The following is a 21,171-nucleotide window of genomic DNA, read 5'->3' on the forward strand; positions in this document are numbered from 1 at the left end:
GTAGTGAGTCAGAAAGAGTTAATGGTAGAGCAAAGTTGAAGGGAAAGAAGTATTTCATTTTTTAGAAGAAATTAAAGCAGAAATGTTTATTCTGTTAAGCATTTTTTGAGGCTGACGTACAATGTCTGTATTTAGACTCAGGTTTTCTCCCCCTGGAAAGGTGCAACAGAAACATCTCGGTGCACATACAATTGCATGTAGCTGGGAGGGATCACAGATTCAGAGAATGGTTTGGGTTGGAAGGGACCTTAAAGACCACCCAGTCCCACCCCCCTGCCAGGGGCAGGGACCCGTCCCACCAGCCCAGGTTGCTCCCAGCCCCGTCCAGCCTGGCCTTCCATGGACGGGGCATCCCCAGCTGCTCTGGGCAGCCTGGGCCAGCATCTCACCATCCTCACAGTGAAGAATTTCTTCCTCATATCTAATCAAAATCTACCCTCTTTCAGTTGAAAGCCATTCCCCCTTGTCCTGTCGCTACACGCCCCTGTAAGAAGCCCCTCTCCAGCTTTCTGGTGGCCCCTTTGGGTGCTGGAAGGTGCTCTAAGGTCTCCCCGGAGCCTTCCCTTCTCCAGGCTGAGCAACCCCCGCTCTCAGCCCGGCTTCACAGAAGAGGGGCTCCAGCCCTCTGGCCATCTTCACAGCCCTCCTCTGGACGTACTCCAACAGATCCATGTCCTCCTTATGCTGAGGGCCCCAGAGGTGGACACAGCCCTGCAGGTGGGTCTCACAAGAGTGGAGCAGAGGGGGAGACCCCCCTCCCTTGCCCTGCTGGCCTTGGGTGCAGTCCAGGTGGCTTGCTGGGACGCAAGCACACGTTGCTGGGTCATGTTGAGCTTCTCATCCACTGACACCTCCAAGTTTTTCTCCTCGGGGAGAGATGATGGAAGTAAAATGATTCATCTTGTTCTGTGATGTGAGAGTAAATCTGAGTAAATGTTTCCTGGGTAGAATAGTTTAAGATTTGAGCTGGATATCCACCTGTGCTTCATAAAACCAAAGGCCAGCTGCAATCTTTAGAAATGGAAATGGATCAATTAGCATATTTACACATCAGAGTGCAGTAAAAAGGGGCAGGTAGCCACTACTGCTATCAGCGGCTTTACAAATATCGGCCTCCCTGAGCTTTGATACCCTACGGCTTCCTTCTGCTATCAGTTGCCTCCAAATACTTCGCATAAAATATGGGCTGATAATACCAGTTTATGAAGAACCCTGCTTCCTCTCCTTTCGCTCGTCCCAAGGCATTGCCACAGGCCCTTGTCGCTGTAAGGTTTACTTTTCAGAATGGATCAGAGTTTATGAATGTAAGCTCTGAGATGTGTTGTCAATACAACCATCTGCGAAGCCGTGTCACATCCCAGCTCGCCGGGTTAGAAACCTCCCTGCCGGTCTGTGAGCAAAGCTCAGTTTGGAACAGAAACGTGACTCTGGTCAAGGATGGCACTGACGTATACCAGCCTGTTCGCAAAGCTGCGAGGTCTGCGTGCCGGATTAGTGATGAATTAAGCGGCTTTCCAAATGAGGATGCTGTTCTAATTTGGGTTGCGTTGATAGCTTGCATCTACGGGCAGAATATCATATATTTCTCTTGAATATCTAATCTCTACTTATTTTTTATGTGTCTACCTGGCCAGCAATTATGTGACGTTATGGGCTAGATATCTACTAAGCAATCTGTGTTATACGCCTGTTGGATATACTCAGTCTGATTTGTCCTGCAGAGAGGTGTAAATCGCTGCACTGCGGATCAGTGGCACTGAAGCAACATAAAGCAGATGCACGCAGGTGAAGTCAGGAGGAATGAGGAATAAAATAAACACACTGTTTTTGTCAGAATCCTCAAGGAAATAGAATTTCAGGTTCAAGGGTTAAGGAAAAAGGGGAAAAAAAAGTAGAACATCGCGATCGACACACCGAAGCCTCACTGAACGCAGCAGAATGAAACAGTAAGTGTAGAGGCAGTTTGAGCAAAACCAGCTTTGTTCCCTCTCTCTATTGTTGTTTTTTGTCTACCTGGTTGGTAAGTTTTGAAGAGAGGAGGCCTTTTCCACCTCCTTTTCGGAGTGTGTGGCTCACCACTGCTATGCTTTTTACCTGTATGAACCGCCCCGGTGGGGAGGGGAGGTCTGTTGATAGGCATTGCTTTGGGGAACGGGGTATTATCCCCTGCGCATCCGCAGCAACCCCCTTGCCTTGTACTGCGGCCCCCCGGCTTTCACCAACAGCCAGAGCAATATTCCTACCTATTCAACAGAACGTGTCTGTGGATACACCCTGTGCTGATAGAACACGGCTTCTGCACACCGTAAAATCACCTGCCAGCAGGACAGGGAAGCTGCCAGCTCCGGCTCCCAGACCATCCCAGCTGCCAGGCTTGCACCAGCTCCTGGGCTGTGAATTATGGATGAATGCTTTTTTGCAAAAAAAACAAAACAAAACAAAACAAAACCCTCCGAGGCTGAATTTCTGGGTATTGCTGCAGCGATTTAACAGCTGGAGGGAAATTGCAAGCATACTTATTTCAGGTTAGGTTTGTCCTCATCATCCGTGTGGTTGCAGCATCCAAGCAGCAACGGCAGAGAGTGAGCCAGTGCCGTCTGACATCACATAGGGGTCGAAAGACTTTAGTAGCTAAGGAAGAAAATGTTCATGAGTCTGGACTGTAGCCAAGCTGACTAGTCCAGCCCGCAGATAAGCAGGCTGCCATGAGGAATTTGGCTCTGTGCAAATGGCAGGAAAGGAAAATAAATGTCACCTGCAATATTTTTATTATTTTTTTTCTCAGCTTCTGCTCCAGAACAGCAGCCGCAGCCTCGCCCTTATCAAGGGGTCCGTGTCAAAGAGCCGGTGAAGGAGCTATTGAAAAGGAAACGGGGAAATGTTCATAGTGCCAGTGCAACGGCAGCTGCAACGGTAGGAGAAAAAACAAACACAGGCAGAAAATTCTTCCTCAGTAGCTAAATGATTGACCAGCCCTGGCACCAGCTGGCGATACTTTGGCAATGAGAGAGAAATCCTTGCATTTCTAAAGCATTCTCTAGGCAATACAGCCTCGTTACTTGGAGATACAGTGAAAGGTGGAGCGCCTTTAGGGTGCTGGGCACCTTCGGTCACCGTTAGCTTAATGGAAGGGTGCAAGCGCTTTGCCCTGGGCAGGATCTAACTCCCAGGAACAGAAGGTGGCTCAGAAGCCAAGCAGCTTGTTCAAGAGCACCAAAAATCAGCCGGAGCCATCCTTGCCTGTCCGCTTCCTAGTTTCAGCCTACCCCTACCTGTCCTCCCAGGAGGAAGCACAGTGACTGGGAGAGGAACTCCCCCTGCATCACAAGGTTTAAATAGTTTTTAAGGTCCCCTCGAGCTGAAGGGACGTATGGACTTTGGGGACATGTGTGCTGGCTGCCAGGGTCAGCTCTCTGGGGCCTTCCCAGGAGGCAGGTGGGAACCTTTGGGCGCTGACACTGAAGTAGCAGCTGGTAATCAGCTGCTAATAGCTAATAATAATATATAATAATATGCTAATTAGCGAATATGTAATAGCTTCTCGGAGGGGACTGAGTTTGATGCTTATGGTCTTAATCTATGGATATTTTTCTTCTCTCTTCTAGGTTGTTTTGCCTCATCAGCCACTTCCTTCCTATTCACCGATGGGTAATGTTTCCCTGACTTCCTAAGTGTTTGTCGGCCCCGCTGCAGGGAAGGCTACGCTGAACTGGGGTTTAATCCTCTCCTGTTTTTTAGGCCAGCCTTGCATTGACATGGATGTTGCCGCCCCTGCCTTGTCTGTCGCAGATGAAGGAGCAATCTGTTCGGGCTGGATCTCCCAGGCTTCTCCTACATCCTTACAGCCTTTAACTCAGTGGACCACTTACCCTGATTACGTGTCCCACGAAGCGGTCAGCTGTCCGTACACAGCAGATATGTATGTCCAGCCTGTGTGTCCCAGTTACACGCTGGTTGGACCTTCATCTGTTCTGACTTACACTTCTCAGCCACTCATCACCAATTTTGCAGTAAGTCAGAAATACCTCAGTGTAAATGATAGCAAATTTCCTACCTTTGAGCAAGAGCCATGGGGATTGCTGGCTATAATTAGTATAACGTATCTAATTACTGTAATGCTGTGTTTCTTTACGGCGGTGCCCCGTAGTTGTTCTAGCACTGGCCCTGTCTGCACTGTGCCGGCCATTCGTATGGTTTGAGCAGGACAAGAAGTGGTGGTTGCACTGAAATCAGGCACCTTCACTGCCATTTCCCCAGCTCTCTGCGCTCCTCAGGACTCTCAGTGTCATTAACACATCCGCTGTTCTTTGCTGTTGTCCTGGGAAATGAATCATCTCTCCTCGAGTCAGCAGCAGAGCTGCCATTGCCCTGAGTTTGTTCAAGTCTATGAACAGTTATTTACAGCAGGAGGATACTGCTTGCAGCTCAGGGATAATGATGGGGAATTTTACATTTGCTGTTGTTGACACTTCCAACCTCAGGAGCTGTTCTTCAGCTGGGATTTGCAGTACCTGAGGAAGCGGAATTAAAGTCGTTCACTGAGTTGATGCACATTATAGTCAATAAATGCTGCTGGACAAGTACTTAGAACACAGTCCCAGCAGAGATCCCAGCAGTATCCACGGGATTCACCACTATTTAATTCCAAACTTTAAAAAAAAAAAAAAAAGAAAGAAAGAAAGAAAAAAAAAAAAAGGTAAATGGGGTTCCAGGAAACACATCCACAAGGTGAAGCAGGGGGAATGACTTGGCAATAAATGTCTCAAAAATTGCTATTTGAAGATAGAAAAAAAGCAAGGGCAAAATAGCACATAAACATAGCAGAATATTTGGTTTCAGGCTGGACAAAATCTGTTTGGCTGACCCAAGGTGATTTGTTCTTCCTTAGAGGAGAAGGGCACAGAATTGTGTTTCAATGAAACTCAGATTTTCCTATTAATGTTTCAGTTCAGCTGCTGGAACTGGCACACCAAATCAGCAAAGGCCCGTGCCAGCATCCTGCGCCCTTCCCTGGTGAGGAAGAGCTCTCATTCCACCCACTGCTCTGCCTCAGCTGCCAGGACAGGTCAGGATGGACTGTCGCAGAGGCCAGAATAATTTTTTTGTTTTTTGCTGCCTTCAGCCTTGTGGCAGCAAAGTTGCGCCCATGCGTTCAACCTGCAAAAAAAAAGACTGTCTCAGAAGGCAGTTTTCAGCATGGGGTGTAACTGTCTCATGGGCTTGCAGCGCGGGTGGGAGTGGGAACAGAAAGCTAGAGGGAACTTGCCGTGAGTGTGAGGTGCTGGCAGCAACACCTGGGACACCCACAGCCACCACCCTCGTGGGAGCCAGCGTGGGAAAACTGTTACACGCAGTCGACTGCTTTACCGAGACAGGAAAAGGGATGGTAAAAGTGACGCTGAGCATCCTCAGCCTACCGTTTTGTGTCCTTCCCCCCCCCGCTCCACCTGGCCAATTGTTTTATTTCTCTTCTATTTTAACAGCCACGAAGCACCCCCCCTGCTGTAGTGCCCCCGCTTGAGGTGACGGATCAGCAGCCCCCTCTCACCTACTTCCCATGGGCACAGCCCCTCTCTGCGCTGCCAGCCTCCACTCTGCAGTACCAGCCAGCTTCTTCCACGCTTCCCGGGCCACAGTTCGTGCCCTTGCCGATTTCCATCCCTGAACCAGCCCCCCAGGAGCTGGAGGATGCCAGACGAGTCATCGGCACGCTGCCCATTGAGAAGCTGCTGCTAGAAGATGAAGACAATGATACGTATGTTTTAAACCATGCTCTCTCTGTTGAAGGGCTTTAAGTTGCACAGCTGGGGCCTGATCCTCCCCTACTCAATACTCCACCTGGCACCACAGTGAGTTTTGAGTACAGAGGAGAAGCAGGCGGGGGGAGGGGGGGGGGGGGGCGGGGAACTTTACTTGCAACTTCAGAGTCCACCTCTAGCACACCGTGACTTGTGTGTTGTGTGAAACTCGCTTTGTCCTGGGGCCCAGCACAAGATTTCTCTGCTGTCACATTTCCTGCCGTCTCTCCTGGGCAGGCTTTCAATCCTGCGTAGTTCTTGCGCTCAGCATCAGCACAAGGCGACTTTCATCCTCGGGCACAGGGCATGGTCTCAAGTGGACGTCCCTGCAGTGTAGCTGTGGCCAACGGTCGCGTTTGGTGAGGGTACACTCGCCTCTGTTGGCAAGACCTAGTTCGACAGGACTGCTTTCCAGAGCAGAAATGCCTTACGTGGGTGTCTCTGCCTTGTCCACGGAGGAACCTCTGCCTGATCCAGGCCACTAGAAAACATTTTAGGGGTCTAAATTGACATTTTTCTTTCTTAAATTGCACTGCTCCTTTGGAAAATAGGAAAACGTACAGCGTAGTTTTGTTCTGCTGGCGCAGGCAGGTGCGTTAGGCTGAAGGCAGAAAGTCAACACAGCTGAACTGACCACCCGTGCAGTCAGACATCCCCGCTTACAGAGCAACACAAAGTAGCCTAGATGAAACGTTTGAGTTCCCACAAAGGTGTAACCTGAAGATCTCACCCTGCCTGCCACTGGAAGGCAGCGCTGTAGGTGTGGGATGGTGGTTTGGAGTCATGGTCTGTCAGCTGCAGAATGTTATTGGACTCTGAGATACCCCCCTTGGAGACGGTGGGCTGCTTTTGTGGCTGGCTGGTAATGCTGCGTGTTCTACCAATGGACAGATCCTGGTCCCACTGAAGTCACCGGCAGTTTACCCGAGTCAGGATTGCAAGACACGGCCCTATATCAGGAGATCATTGAGAAGACAGGGTCTTCCAAAATCTGGACTTCAGTCTAACAAGGAATTCATGGCATCACTGTTAGATGACGATACTTTCATTGGTTCTGTAGCATTTGAGTGTGGGGTCGGTGATGTTGTGCTGAGCTGAGGAGCCTTAGTGACCTCTCTTTGCCTTGCTGCAATGGAAAGTTTCTCTGTGCTGTAGTCTCCCAAGCCCACAGCTGCACATATTTTCTTTATAGCTTTCTGATTTTCTTTCCTGGAGAATAAGTAGCTTTACTTTTTCCTCTGATGCAACTGTAAATATTATTGTTGATGTTCAGGAGTGCCATGCCACAGGCAAATATATTTGCAGGGATATATCCCCTTCTAACCCTGTTTATTGTTTTCTAATAAACAAGAGACTCTTGGCTGGTGAACACAATTTCTCTGGGTTTTTCTGCTTTCTAAAGCCCAGGATCCTTAGGTGATTTTATTATTTGCAAGACTAACTGCAAAATAATTTATTGCACTCTTTATTACCTGGTGTCCAGCACTCCAGTTGTCACCCAGGCAATATTTCAAGTTTATTCCTGAGTGAGGTTTGCAAGCTCAGGTTGAAAGTCTCGAGGACTTTCAAAGCATACTTTCTTATTTAATATTGACAAATCTGGAAGACATAAGCAATATATCATGTAAGTGATCATAAAGTTGTTTGAAAATAGCAGTAGTTCAGGTGCATTGAAATTAGTGGCTTACATTTGCAGAAAAACCCAGCAAAGAAATTAATGAGAAGGAGCTTAGTTCACCGCTGCTTACTTCAGTTTTACGAGTACAAAGACATTCAGTAGGTAAAACTGGGATAATGCAGTTGTGAATCAAGCCTGTGGTTGCTAAGATTGCTTTTAAAATTTCTTTCACTCCAATGTGTGTAAATTCTCTGTGTGAATATAAAAAAATGATGAACTGTTTCAGAATTTCTTTCTGGGTTGTTCTGGTTAGAAAAAGACAAAATCTTTTTCAATAAAGATCTGCAGTAACTTTCACATGCCTAGAGTGTTTTATTTCCTATCCAAAAGGGTAACCCAGCATCGGTTTAGCAGTCAATTAGTTCAATAACCTACGTGCAGGATAGAACCACAGATTAGCCGTTAGATTTACTGCTAGTGTTGCACATTAAAGCAGATTAAGGAGGAACTCCATGATCCAAATACAGCCTGGAGGCTCTGTTTACTCAAGCAGTCGTTCCTCACAGAAGCACTCCCGTAGTTCGGGTGTTCATTCAGTCACCGCTATCCTCTATGTGCATCCCTGGGGATGTGTGGGTGTGCAGCCACAGCTAATGCTGAGCTTGACTGACAATCAGACTAGCCGTAAAGTTGTGATTCTACTTTCTGAAATTGCAAGGTGTGGCTTTGGGGTGCAGAATTACCTGTGGAAAGAAATGAGTGCCTCCCACCTTCTGACTAAAAGGTTTCAAATGTCGCTGTCTGGAGAGTCTGGTACAACTGCCTGTAGGATGGTCTCCTCCTGAGCAAAGGGGAATTGCAAAACTACCTGTGCATGCCCTCGCGGGTAGGGCTTGGGGGGATGGAAGTGGCGAGTAGCTCTGTGTGATTCTCTCCACCTCCAGCCATACAGCCAGGCAAGCCAAATGACGCAGCGAAGTGGTTTCCCCACTGCTAAGGGCCGATAGTGAGTCCCTAACTGCTACGGGTTGTGACAACTCTGTGTCTTCCGCACAGGGTAAGGGCTTTGTACCTCTCACTAGTCGTTTTGATAAAGGAGTAGAGCTTAACAGGCTGTTTACAAACGCACCATTTAGAAGGGGCTGTTTGTTACCCTGAATGGTGAGATACCACCAACGCATGCGCGGCTGTACCCCCCGACAAGTGATACCTACGGGCGGTGCGGTAACACCGGGCCCCCACGCTGGGCTTTGGGGGGGGGGGGGGGGCTTAGATACCTCCCAGCACAGGCACGAATCCCACCTGAAAGAAAGCGCTGAAGTGGAAAGGAGACAGCGTGCCAAAGCTCAGCAGTGCTGAGGGCTCTGAGCCCTGCGCTTATTTTGAGGTAGGAAGCCCTTTCCGTGGCAGTGGGTGCTTCCAAGGTCATAGTCCTTTGGGGCTTATGGCACGGTTTTGTGGAACGCTGGGTATAAAACCACCAAAGGGGCTATGCTACCCTGTAAAACTGTTTGTTCCCAGGGTGGTTCATGGCCAAGCAGTGATCGATCTCTTTATTTGCTGTCTTAGAATTCTACATATTTATGCAGCTAAAGGTATGAGAGCGTATACATTGGCAGCTGCAGAGCGCATGAAATTGCTGCGAAGACTCGATGCCAAGGAGCACAGAGGAAAGGTAATACGGACCACTTTCTCCCGCAGGCAGCGGTGTTTGGGATGGGCACGGACTTTGCAGGACTGAGAGTAACTGATGGCTTGTAAAATCCAGCTCTGCCCCTCTGTTACTGCCAAGGAAGCCTTGGGCACTGATGTGCCTTGCTTCGGTGCCTCTGGCAGGACCCTAAAATTAGGTGGGGTGAGAATGAGCTTTTTCTCTTTTCAGCCCATGGTTCATAGAGTGATCTAAGGCCACACTGGTCCAGGAAAATACGGGTATGTTGGCAGCAGTCTCTGAGGCCAAGGGTTTTATGAACAGCAGGCTTACGCTAAGAGTGCTGCACGTGGTACGAGCAGCATTTCAAAGCCCCTGGACTTGTGCTGTCATCAAATTAGGGCTGAGGAGCACTAGAGGGAGTTCAGCAGGAGCTGGGAAATGCCCCCCATCTGGTGACGCCACGGGTCCGAATATGTGGGATTCAGAATCTGCCCGTGAGCTGCCTTCGGGTTACGCACCCCAGTCCGTGGGATTCTAGATGCCGTTCAGCCCAGACTGCCTTTCCCCGTACGGTTTTACAACGGCGTCTGCTTCTAACCGCTCACGTTTTATCTGCTGTCCTGCTATTTTCAGACTCCGCTGCTGGTGGCTGTCACTGCCAGGCAGCCAGCTATTGTCTATGATTTGATCCAGACAGGAGCAGATGTCAATGCTGTAGACCACAAAGGGCAGTCAGCTTTACATCTTGCTGCAACATATGGGTATGCCCAAGTCCTTCAGGTAGGCAAAGCTTTTCTGGTTTTAATTGCTAGCAATATAAACCTCCACGAAAGCCTCAGTGTCGCTGCCTTTAAAAACTGTCCCAGAAGGCGAGGCGTCAGTAAGTGATGGAGACTGACCAAAGCATCCTTTCCCATCGTGTTAGGATTCAGCTTCCCAGGTTATTCCCGGGACTACACTTGCAGCCAACCTCAGGCTCCTGTCGAAGAGGAAACAGCTTTAGCGTGTGGGTGGGGGAAAGGGAATTCTGTCTGCAGATCCTGGCTCTGAGTCTGCTGACGGCCGGCCAGGCAGACGGGGCGTGCTCTGCCTTGAGCCCCCAGTGCTGCGTGGTGCCTGCGTGGGAGGGGGGTCCCCAGAGGCTGCAGGCAGCTGTGGGGTGTGAGCAGGAGCAATAATACTGGTGTGAAACTCCCCCCTGATGCCAGTGTCACCCAGGCGGGAGCAACAAATGGTGTCCCAACTCAAGCCAGCTGAAGAGAGAGCAGCTGTGACCCTGCGGACACAGGCACAGCCTTCAAAATGAGGCACATTTTTCAAATTTTTTCAAATTCTTGCAAAACCAAGAAGATTTTATGCAAAATCAAAAAAAAAAAAAATATTTTCTTGATTTTATGCAAAATCAAGAAGATTTTCCAGGGCATGAGAGAAACTGGACACTTGTACGGCCAGAACATACCAGAGTTTTCATTTTTTATATGACCAGATCTTCGCTTCCCTATTGCTTCACGAATCTTCCTTTGGACGGGGTCTACACCCAAGTTGTGTGCCAGGCAGACCCCAACAGCCCTGAAGAGCAAATAAGCACATTAGAAAAGGGGGAATTTTTGGAAGGGATTGCATGGCAGAGATAAGCATACTGGAACGTGTCGCTTAAACACTTCACTATAGGCCATAAAATGGAATTAATATAACGTGCCTGCCTTGATTCACACCAGGGCTGAGTGTAGGTGGCTGCCATGCAGCTTCACAGTTTCACACCGCTGAGTTGATATGAGGACAGGGCACCCCCCGCCCCGAGGACGGGGGAGGTGGCGGTGGCAGTGCCAGGGGGGACCTGGCACGCTGGCAGCCCCCCCGCCGCGTGCGTAAGCTCTGCCTTGCACACACCCAGCCCCAAGTCTTGAGCAGGCAGTTAATGTGTAACGTTGCGAGTTCTTTGGAAAGCAGGTGTTTCATTCAGTGGGGAAAAGTGGTTTACATCCAGATGATTCCAACAAAGCCTCCCGAAGTGCCTTGTGATGGTTTGTGTTTTGTTTTGGGGTTTTTTTTTAATTATTTTTTTCCCCTTGACATGAAAAGGGAAAACGCACACAGGCTTGCTTCTCACCGGGGTCAAAGCCATGAAATGCTTTACAATTCATTTGTTTATTTTAATTGGTTTGGTTTTTGTTTTTTTTTCTACTGGATTAAACACGTAATAGCCAGGCAGCTGAGAGCTACTTGTCAATATTTGATTTGTATAAATTATATTGTTGTTACAAAAAGGGAGCGCAAGCCCTAACCGTCCTGGATAATCTTTCAGCAGAAGGGTTCTGTCCTGCGCCTTGTCTAACTTGACAAGGTTCTGGATGAGTCACTGCTCTGCAAAAAATTCTCAGCCAAGATGCTGTGATATCAACAACTTGCTTTATTCAATCAAGAGCAAAAAATGCACCGTCTGTAATAATATAGGCAAGGAGCCACTTGGCTGCGTCACATTGAATCTCTAATTTTCTTAAGTTAAAGAGTTTTGAAATTTTTACTCTCTGCTAAATCCAAGCAATGCTCATCTCCAGACTACTCTTTCCTGCCATTTACAAGCTCTGCATCCTCACTGCTGCAGCCATTGCAACAAACTTTGGTTTTAACCTGTCGCACTGCTGCACGTCTGCTGCACATTAAAAAAAGAAAGTAAATAAATCCAGGCGGAGGCTTTTCCAGCGTCAGCAAACTTTTAGGTAATAAAGTTTGGCTGTACATGTCAAGGAGAGATTTTCATTCATCCTTGCTGAGAATAACTCTGAAAAATTATGAATTGGTGTTATTGGTGCCTTTGCTGAATCCAGGGTGCAAGCGAGGAGGTTAGCGCTCGAGCTGGGGGCAATGACTTAATTTTACTGTTCTGAGCTGAGAATCTAACAGGGTGCTGTGCTTAGGTGGGGTTCAGGGTATTAGGGACGTAATCATCTTGTGTAACCCTGAATGGCCGTTAGGAAACAGATCCACAGCTCTAAAACCTAGTGTCAAATAAGGGCTTAGTTTGTAGTTATATGATAATTATCTGTTTGTTTGGTTTTAAATGTTAGTTTTGACTGATTTTGGCTTGGACAGTATTCTGCTGAACTAAAATCTTCCATTTCTCTGTTGTTCCTAGGTTATACTGTCACTAGGTTTCCCCCTTGATTTAGAAATGAAAGATTTTGAAGGTAAAAACCCTTTGCACAAATATTTTATAGCGATATTAAAAAAAAAAAAAAACAAAAATTTCATTTCAAAATGGCTGTTTCGTTGAGGTGCTGGTTGGTCTCTGGTGCTGTGCCAGGAGGCCAGAGCGGCCTCAGAAACTGCCGGGGCCGGGGGGAGAGTCGTTGCCGTGCACTCAATGCCACGGAGTTCAACGGTGCTGATGGTTCGGCGGTGATTGATGCACGGTTGGGACCAAGCACGTGCTGGAGAGCCCCATAAAGTGTCCGTCAGCCACTATGGTACCTTTGAAACCAGAGGAGGGCTTGTGCCTCAACAGCACCCACAGGGACGCGCGCGCTGTCCCCACCAGCTCTCGGTACATCGATACCCTCGCTGGGATTGCCTTCATCTTCCCCCCGTACTTGGTTTCTGCAGGTCATACCCCTCTGCACTGCGCTGTCCTGGCTCACAACGCCCTGCTCCGGGAGCGGGGCTGCCGGGCGCTGCCAGAGGAGCAGCAGAAAGATCTTCAGCACCAGAGCGAAGAGCTGGAGTCCTGCATCCACCTCCTGGTGCAGACGGGAGCCTCCATCTACAGCCGGGTAAGGCACCCGCTGGGTTATCCCTGTGCCGTTCGCTCGCATGAGCGCTCCCCTGCCCTGCCTGGAGCTGGTGCCGTGCTCAGACTGGGGAACTGGGGAAGGACCAAAGGACCAAGGCTGTTCCCCGCTCAAGTGGCTGGTTGCAGGGTTAGTTGCTGCCTTTTGGAGTTGCTTTCTTGCAGCCCAAGGCAGACACCGGGCAGTAAGACGGGAAGGAGATGCTCCACATCAGCTGCGGAGCTGCCCTGGACTTTTCTCCGATGGGTTTATATAATACCTTCAGGTTGTTCTCCAGAATATTTCTCATTTGGGTTTTTTTTTCTGTTTTTAAATAGGATGTGAAAAGCAACAAGACAGTTCTTCATTATACGGTCCAGGATGGGAACATCTCCCTGCTCAGATACTTCTTGGAGCTGAATGCTTTCAAGTCCAAGGACTTTGTTAACAACAAGGTGAGTCCGGCCGCGTGTGGACAGGATTTGTGCGTGCACCCACGGGCAGAGGAGGTGCCGAGAGCCGTGTGAGTGCCGTGCTGTGGTGGGAGGCTGTGTGCAGACAGAGGTGTTAGGAGACCTGCGGGGTCCTGCAGAAACCCGTTATTCTCTTCCCACGCGTGTCTCTTTCTGGAGGAAAAAAGCAACAGTTTGTGAATCTAGGGTTTTTTTGTTTTTTTTTTTTACCTGAAACTGCATTTTCCAGTAAGTAGGCACTTCACCTGGAAAGCAGTACCTGGCTTGAGCTCTGAGCAGCGTCATGAAACACAAGCCCCTCTCCCAGCAGGCAGGAGCCGACAATGAGAGAGCGAGACAGCCAGGGAGGGGGAAGGGCATGGGAAGCGGTTACTTGAGGAGCAACATGAATTTTATTACATTAGGCTGAAGGCTGAGAAAACAGATCCGCAGTGGTGCAGTGGTTTGCTGTTGGCAGCAACGTAACGCCGAGAGATGGCAGCTTAGGGCAGCGGTGGATCGATGGCAGGCGGTGTCTCCTGCCGAACGCGCCGCTCATGGGAAGGACGAAGCTCCTGTTTCAGTTAGGAGAGGTGGTGACTCTCTCTGCCTTAGATGTTATTTGCAAATCTTCTGGCTCTGTTTGTGCCCGGGCACAAGCTGGTTGTTGTGATGGCTGCCCACACGTTTGAGCCTGGAGAATCAAAATATTTACAGGGAGCAGTACCAGGGGGCAGACCCGTACCGCAGGCAGCGAACTGGGGGGGAAACCAGCTGTCGAAGGGCTCAGCATCCTCGCTGAGCACTGTGGTGAGCAGACCACCTCTGACTCGGGGGGCTCAAGACGCTGCTTTAGGCACCCCGCAAAACCCTGATCGCTGAGCTGAAGTTTTGCTAAAGCTGGTTGCTCCGTGGGGGGTTTCTGGAGGCACAGCCCTTCCGAAGTTGTACAAAGCAAACCAGAATCCTGCCCCGCGCCGCTGTTGTGTCACCCACCCCCTTGCTGCCCTGTGCTTCACCTTTGAGCAGATACCGAGCAGTGACACTATCTCGCAGATGCATCAGCTTCACCCATCCTCCTAAGCAAAAATCCTGACATTCCTGTGCCTCAGCTGAGACATCGCTCTGCACCATCAGCCGCAGCTTGGGCGCTTGGCTGGCTGCCCCTCCTCAGCAGGGCTGGCTGGGCGACGCCGGGTGCTTCTGCAAAAGGGTGCCCTTGAGCAGGGAGGGACAGAGGCAGGGGAGGACAGGAGGACGACGCTAGAGCTCTCTGTTTTGAGGCAAGCAGTGCTTTAGCTTTTCATTTCAGCAGCTGCAGTCTCTTAGCCTTGCTTGTACTCCCCAGAGCATCCATATGCTTGTGTCCATCAGAAAGGAACCGAATGTTTCCTATCCACTCAGTTGCTCACTTGGGAAGCAGATACCGGGCAGCTTCATGGGTTTTTCCCCCTAGAGATTTCTGTTGGACTGGAGGAAACGTGTCACACTTTGTGTATGTGGATAGTAACAGAGTTTCTGCCTTTCTGTACAGTGAAGGGCCTTCCTGCTGCCTTTTCACTACATTTTTTCTGTATCTTTTAAGACCCATTAGACAGGTGCTAGCTTGTCCGTGGGAGTCGGCTGTTGTCTCTTGATCACAATCCTGTGAGAGCTTCCTACTGCGATAGGATCACTTGGAGTCTTCACTGTCTGGGACAGTGAGAAATACGATGGTGGGGTTGTCCAATACCTTGGCTTTTTAGCTCTTCCAAGTATGAAGAAGGCAAGAAAACAGAGATGCTGGAGTCCATGTTTTGGCTTCCCTGGCTCACCCACGGCTTGCTGTGGGTTTCTCATTCCAAATCCATTTCCTTGTGGATTTTGCAGTGAGAAAAGCATTGAGGCCTTTGAGGTATTTTTCAGCTGAAGGACTCCTAGAGCCCACATGTTGGTGCTCTGGGCCATTTTCTTGTATAAGCCCTATTAAAGTCCATGGGAGCCCTCAGGACCAGGCGCGGGCAAATGGCCTCGTGTTCTTAGCCCTGTCCCTGGATTTGGAAGCTATCAAGTGCTCCTGCCACGGAGATGCAGCAAACGACTGCAGATGTTTCCATTTTAATGAGAAGTCCTATAAAGAGCTTGTAACTATCCCTTGACTCTGTGGGATGATAAAATTGACAAGGATCTGCTTGTTCAGGGCTTGTAAAAAATGCCTTGTCTGAGAACAGCCGCAAAGATTTGGCTGTTTTGTCTTGTGCTTCAGTGTCCCTTACGGCTCAGCAGTAAATCGTATGTATTCCTTTTAACAACTGGAATAGTAATACACATTGCAATTTGTGTCCAGCCATTCCAGGATCACGACAAATCGATGGCGGTTTCTGAGAGAAGAAATACACAGCTGCCTAAATGAGGCTTCTGGCAGACTAAAAATACCTTGCCTCACGCGTTTGCTTATTAGTTTTTTCTCATTTCAAACCGTTAGCAGTCATACCTGACTGGGCAGGAGCACAGGTTTCTACACGGTCTGGTGGTACCAAGCTCTTCTCCAACCAACTGCAGCACGCTCCATCCTGCGCCGCCCCGCGGCTTCACAGCAGATGTTGTCTGTCCTTCCTGCACCGGTCCTGCTCCTGAAAAAGCTGGAGGCAACGTGTGCTTAAGTAGGGCCTTGACCTCAGGGCTCTGCTTAATGGCAGCCCCATGAAAATAAAGCCAAGCGCTACCTTCAGCGCTCTGGGAAGGAACCAGGAGAAGGTTTGGAGCCTGGCAGGATTTATTCCATCTGCTGCAGAGCCAAGCTGTCTCCAGCCCTGTTGGGTCCAGAGTACACAAAGTCCCTGGGGGTCGTGGGCTGCTGGACCCCTGGCTTGGCTGGAACACTGGGACAGCTCGGTACCGTCCGAAGCACTCCGGTGTAATGCCGGGAGTTTGGTGCCTTGGGAGGACTCGCACAGTCCACGACGCCTGGGATCCTGGAGATCACTTTGCTCCTCACCTGTAATCCCTGCACTATTGGGTCTGGCTTTCGCTTGTGTCAGCGTCTCTTTACAACTTTCTGGAACTTGCAAGTGATTGTAAAAGGGAGTAGTGGAGCTGTGTAGAGCACAAATGGGTCTGCTGCTGCCGGTCCTTGCACAGCCCGTGTGTGATGGGGAGCACAGCGTGATGGGGTTCGTGGCCCTCAGACTGACTTAAAAGGTTTCCCAGGGAAATAGTTCCTATTGCTTCTCCTCGATGAACTTGCGTGTTACATGGCCTCTGCCTTTATCTTTTTCAAAGAACTCATCAGGCCTCTGCTTACACGAGGGTACGATTCAGCAGGGGGTTGCAGAGTGATTAGGAATGTTGCTGATGCAGCACTATTTGTTAGCTGTACCCAAAGCATCAAAGCCCCCCAGGTAGCACTCTATCAGAGAGAAAATTCAAAATCCATAAATCTCTTGCACGAGCAGCCATACGTGGGAGAAGCAGAGCAGGGCTACTCCCTCGCGTCCTGCTAGGTAACCGAGTGAGGCTTCTTCAGCTCTCATTCCCCAAGTCTCCATTTCTAGGACAATTTTGAGTAGGGGACACAGCTTATCAGAAGTTTTCTCTTCTTTTGTTCTTCATTTTCTTTTCCTTCCACTGCACTAGGCACATGGCAACACAGCTTTGCATATGGCAGCCGCATTGCCTCCTGACAAGAACCAGAAAGAAATCGTCCAGTTGCTCCTTGACCACGGGGCAGACCCGAGCATCCGCAACTTAGACAACGATCAGGCAATCCACATGGCTCCTCCTGGAAAAGCTGGGGATCAGGTACAGGATCCAGATTGCTGCTGCTTCCTAACACATCTGTGCACCCCGCGGCCGTTGGTCCTTACCAGGGGAACAGTGAGGACAAGTCGTGTGACATGGATCTGACTTTGCAGTGGGGCAGGCTTGGGGGTTCCCCGCTTCCATAAATCCATAATCAAGGACCACCAAGCAGGCATTAGGTGGAACTCCAAATACATCTGGGGAGGTAACACCGTGTAGCTCTTTCATAATGGCAGCAAATCTCAAGGAATGATCAGGTTTCATGCCTACAGCTATGGAAAGGCTCCTGGAGCTCCTTGTAGTCCCTGATATGTTTCTACATGTATTTAGTTACACTTACACATGTATGTAAGGGCAGGGGGTGTATGTATTGGGGTGTCTGCATGCACAGTTTCAGACGGTATGTAACGAACTGCTACATTTTTTTGGCAGGTTAGGCATTTGCTGAAGAAAGGGAAAGTCGCATCTGCATTCATCTCCTGTCGCCGAAATGCCAGATCCTAGGGCGCCTGCAATTACTGGGACGGCTTCAACTGCACTTGCTGATTGCACGTGGCCTCTTAGAACAGCTGTGAGGATGGTCCACCAACACATCCCTGCCCCTAGAGCCTTTCAACCAGGTGTTTCTCAATGTCACCTCAATGTCTCAACCTGTAGACCACGAGCAGCGTGTAAGAGATCAGAAGATGAGCTTTCAAATGGTTGAAAACTTTATTTTGTTAACAAAGGATACTAATAAACTTCGAGCATTGCTTGCAAGCCAGGAGGCAAGCAAAGCAAATGGCTCTTACATAAACAAGGAAACGTTCAAAGTACAGCCAGCCTTTGATTTGGTGGCAGCTGAAAGCCGCGGTGGTGGTGGAACACAAGATGGTAGTTTGGCTATAAAAGGTTGAGAAATGCTGCTCTAAGACAGGCTCAAACTGTGCCGCCTCTTAGGTCCTCTGCGGAGGGACTGGTTGAAGTGATGAAGCCTTTGGGATGTGTGATTACCTCCATCGTTCCTGCTAGCCTGGGAATGCAGGAACCTGAGGGGAGGGAAAAGACTGGATGGAAGAGGTCAAGTCAGCCTGAGGAGTCGCCCATGGCTGTATTTTATGCGAGTGAACGGACAACCAAACACAAGAGCTCCAAGTGAGGGTTCCTGCACGCTGCTGCTACCCCATTTCTTAGCACTTTTTGGAGGAAAGCTGAAGCAGCTGTCCATGCCACAGTCTCCCACCCCACCCCGAGAAAAGAAAACAGATGCTTTTAGAAGCAAGTGCGTAGAATCATAGAATATCTCCAGCTGGAAGGGACCCATAAGGACCATCGAGTCCTCCTCACAGGACTACCTAACATAACAACATGGGTCAGGTTCTCAGCAGGGCAGGTTCCTGTGGCTCCCAGTGCTTCCCAGTGAAGGGAATCCTCTCTGAGACATCTGATCCGATCCCAGTCTCCAGCTCTGCTGGCCAAACACAGCTTTGGAAGCAGCTCAGTGGGGAGCTGAACCCTCCCCTGAGCTAATGCCTGTGGAGGAGACTGGCTCCCCTGGGGTCTCCAGCGGGTTTTAGGCAGGGACAGGGTAGAAAACTTCGGAGCTGCGTGGGCTTGTCCGCAGCAGGGTCAGAGTGCAGCGTAGTTAGCAAGTGCTCTCCTGTTCCCATTCTTACCCAAGAGGGCGTTTGAACAGGTCCTTCTTATTCTTTCTGTGAAATGATTTGTGAATTGCTGTGCAATCGACTGGCAACAGCGTCTCTCTGCCGGGTCGGTGGGATGGAGGGGGGCGGATGCCCGGAGGGAGCGCGAGCCATGGTCTGACAACCCTTGCGCAGAGCGGGGCTCACCGGCGGTACGCGTCCGGAGCTACGTTTGCTGATTTCTCAGTGTTGCACAAGTTATTGCTTCTAGCAGGACTGAACAATAAGACGAAGGGCAGATATGTCTTAAATCGCTGCAGTAACTTCCTTGATCGCCCACACGATGGGACGGGATTTTCTGCAGCATTTGCCAGTCTCACGGGCCTGGGCTGTTTAAACAACTGTTTAGCAGACTTGAACAAAAGCTCTTAAGAAATGCAGTGATCGTCTCAACTTTCTCAGCCCTCCTCTCTGCTGTTTTGCTGTTACTTCTCACTACATCGTATCTACAAACCTGCCAACATCCGCTGACAAAAAAGCGGGCATGTATTTGCATGTGTTTGCATAAATTTGCATGTATCTGGGCTTAGGCCAGCAAAAGCATGTGCTTTCTTACTTTGAAGCGATGTTATTACAAGCCCTGGATTGAGTGATAATTGCATTGGCGAGTTTGTACTGTCTGTCCAGGCAAAACGGTCAGTAAAGCATCCGTTTCTTGAACTTGCTGGCAGCAAAACCGTAAAACTGTGACCAGCATGTGGCACGTGACGCCCTAGGGAAAATGCAGAACGCTTTTTGCCATCTAGAAATGTCTGCGAGGTGACAGAAGTCCTTTTGCAGCAAGTAAAAATAATACACAAACTGCGGTTTAGAGTTCTGTCTCTCTTGTTTCGCCTGCCTGCTGTTGGATGTTTAATGCAGAGCAACGCCGCCAGTGACTGCAAACACCGCCGCCTCCAGAATATCGGGGGAAACAGTGGTCGGGGGAGGGAGGGATGGGCGTCATTCAGAGCATCACCCCGGCAGCCTGCTCTCCGAGCTGAGAGCTGAGGGAAGAAGCCATTGACCAGCCCGCAGAGGACCGGTCCTCTCCGCAGGCACGTAGGTGTTGGGCTTCCCAAAGCTCAACCTCAGGGACCTGCTCCGAAGCCACCACAACCCACACGTCGTTGCTGTCGTTGCTGTCGCCTTCGGGCTGGATCCACAGGGCAGCTGGAGGCTGCTCTTCCCCACACGTGAAGCACCTTTCCCAGTCACGCCACCCAGTTCCTGGCCTGTGTATGGAGAAAATCCTTTTGAAGGCCCAAAGGTGGCCTCGGTGTTGTCTTCTGGTGAATTTTATTGATTTGAGCAGCATCTTAGTTCACAACCTCTCAATTTTTTTATGCCTGTTTCAGGGGAAATGTACCTTTTATAACCATAGCAGCACTGGCAGCGTGTGATCCCCCTTTATTTACACAGTTTATCTCTTCCTACCTCTGGCTTTGGGTAAGTGGCTGGTAACAAAGGTTTGTTATCACCAAATAAATGTTCTGATGTGGCACCTTAGAAAAGTCACCGGTTGGTTGGCAAAGAAAACTTTTTGATCCAAAACTCTGCGCAACTGGTAAAGAACCTGAAAATAAGAACCCTTTATTTTCCCTGTAACTGCAGGTCACTGCTGGAGTTATTTGTGGCTTTTGTAAGCATGGGGTGATCCTCGCTTTTGTGTGACCACGTGTTTATGTGGGCTGGCAGGACTTCAGCTGGCAGGGACTGATGACATGCCAGCAGTCGTGCTGTGCCAGCTCTGTTGGAGATACGACCCAAGCTACTTCCCTTTAATGCCCCCCCTCCTTTTTTTCTTTTTTTTTTGAGGTGGGGAGGAATAAAGGGGGGGAAGAATGTGTTCCTCAGCCAGAAAATGCACAATAACCTTTGAATAGCCCTCCTCTCCGGGGCTTTTTCCCTTCCTTGTGTCAACAGCCAGCAAGCTTTTACTTGCACTGGGTATGTCACCTGGAGCAACTGACATGGGGCTGGTGAACGGCATCCAAAACGTGCTTCCAGTGCCTGGCACGGGGGATTGCAGGACAAACAGCGGTTGGGAAGAGGCTGCAAGGGATGGAGGACAGCATCACCTGCTAAACGGGAGCTGTGAATGTACCACTTGCCCTCCTTGCTGGCACCGCTGTGCGGAGCAGCTCGCTGCTCACCTCGCTGTAAGACGTGTGAAGATGAACGCTCCCCTTGCTGCAACTGACCTTTTCCACGTGCTCTTTCCTCTGCCAGCCCGTGGGGAGGATGTGGTCGCCCCCGTTCCACTAGAAGCCTCAAATACCTTCCCCCAGCCTTATCTCCTCGTGGCTCTGCCACGCAGGTGACGGGCTTTGGCGTGCGGCTGCCCGGCGCAGGCAGGCGCAGCTGGCACCGAGCGGGCTGAGGGCTGGGGCAGCAGGAGCAACGAATCCAGTGTCCTGAGTCAACACCCGGGGGCCGAA

General features: G+C 49.8%; 1 protein-coding gene across 2 annotated transcripts in view; it reads left to right on the forward strand.

Moving 5' to 3' along the window:
* The window catches only part of POU2AF1 (POU class 2 homeobox associating factor 1), a 33,837-nt gene extending 14,280 nt beyond the window's left edge, over positions 1-19,557 (forward strand). Inside the window, exons 2-12 of one of the 2 annotated variants that reach the window (XM_080366879.1) lie at positions 2,786-2,913; positions 3,606-3,648; positions 3,739-4,010; positions 5,484-5,755; positions 8,986-9,091; positions 9,704-9,850; positions 12,207-12,258; positions 12,674-12,840; positions 13,176-13,292; positions 16,905-17,069; positions 17,502-19,557. In XM_080366879.1, coding sequence (XP_080223005.1) covers positions 2,786-2,913; positions 3,606-3,648; positions 3,739-4,010; positions 5,484-5,755; positions 8,986-9,091; positions 9,704-9,850; positions 12,207-12,258; positions 12,674-12,840; positions 13,176-13,292; positions 16,905-17,069; positions 17,502-17,573 — 1,541 coding nt within the window. In that variant the 3' untranslated portion in view covers positions 17,574-19,557. The remainder of the gene's footprint in view (positions 1-2,785; positions 2,914-3,605; positions 3,649-3,738; positions 4,011-5,483; positions 5,756-8,985; positions 9,092-9,703; positions 9,851-12,206; positions 12,259-12,673; positions 12,841-13,175; positions 13,293-16,904; positions 17,070-17,501) is intronic. The other variant, XM_080366880.1, reaches the window with a different exon arrangement.
* The last annotated feature ends 1,614 nt before the right edge of the window (positions 19,558-21,171 follow it).

The sequence above is a fragment of the Falco punctatus genome (genome assembly GCF_963210335.1).
Source record: "Falco punctatus genome assembly, chromosome: 16".
NCBI classification, from domain to species: domain Eukaryota; kingdom Metazoa; phylum Chordata; class Aves; order Falconiformes; family Falconidae; genus Falco; species Falco punctatus.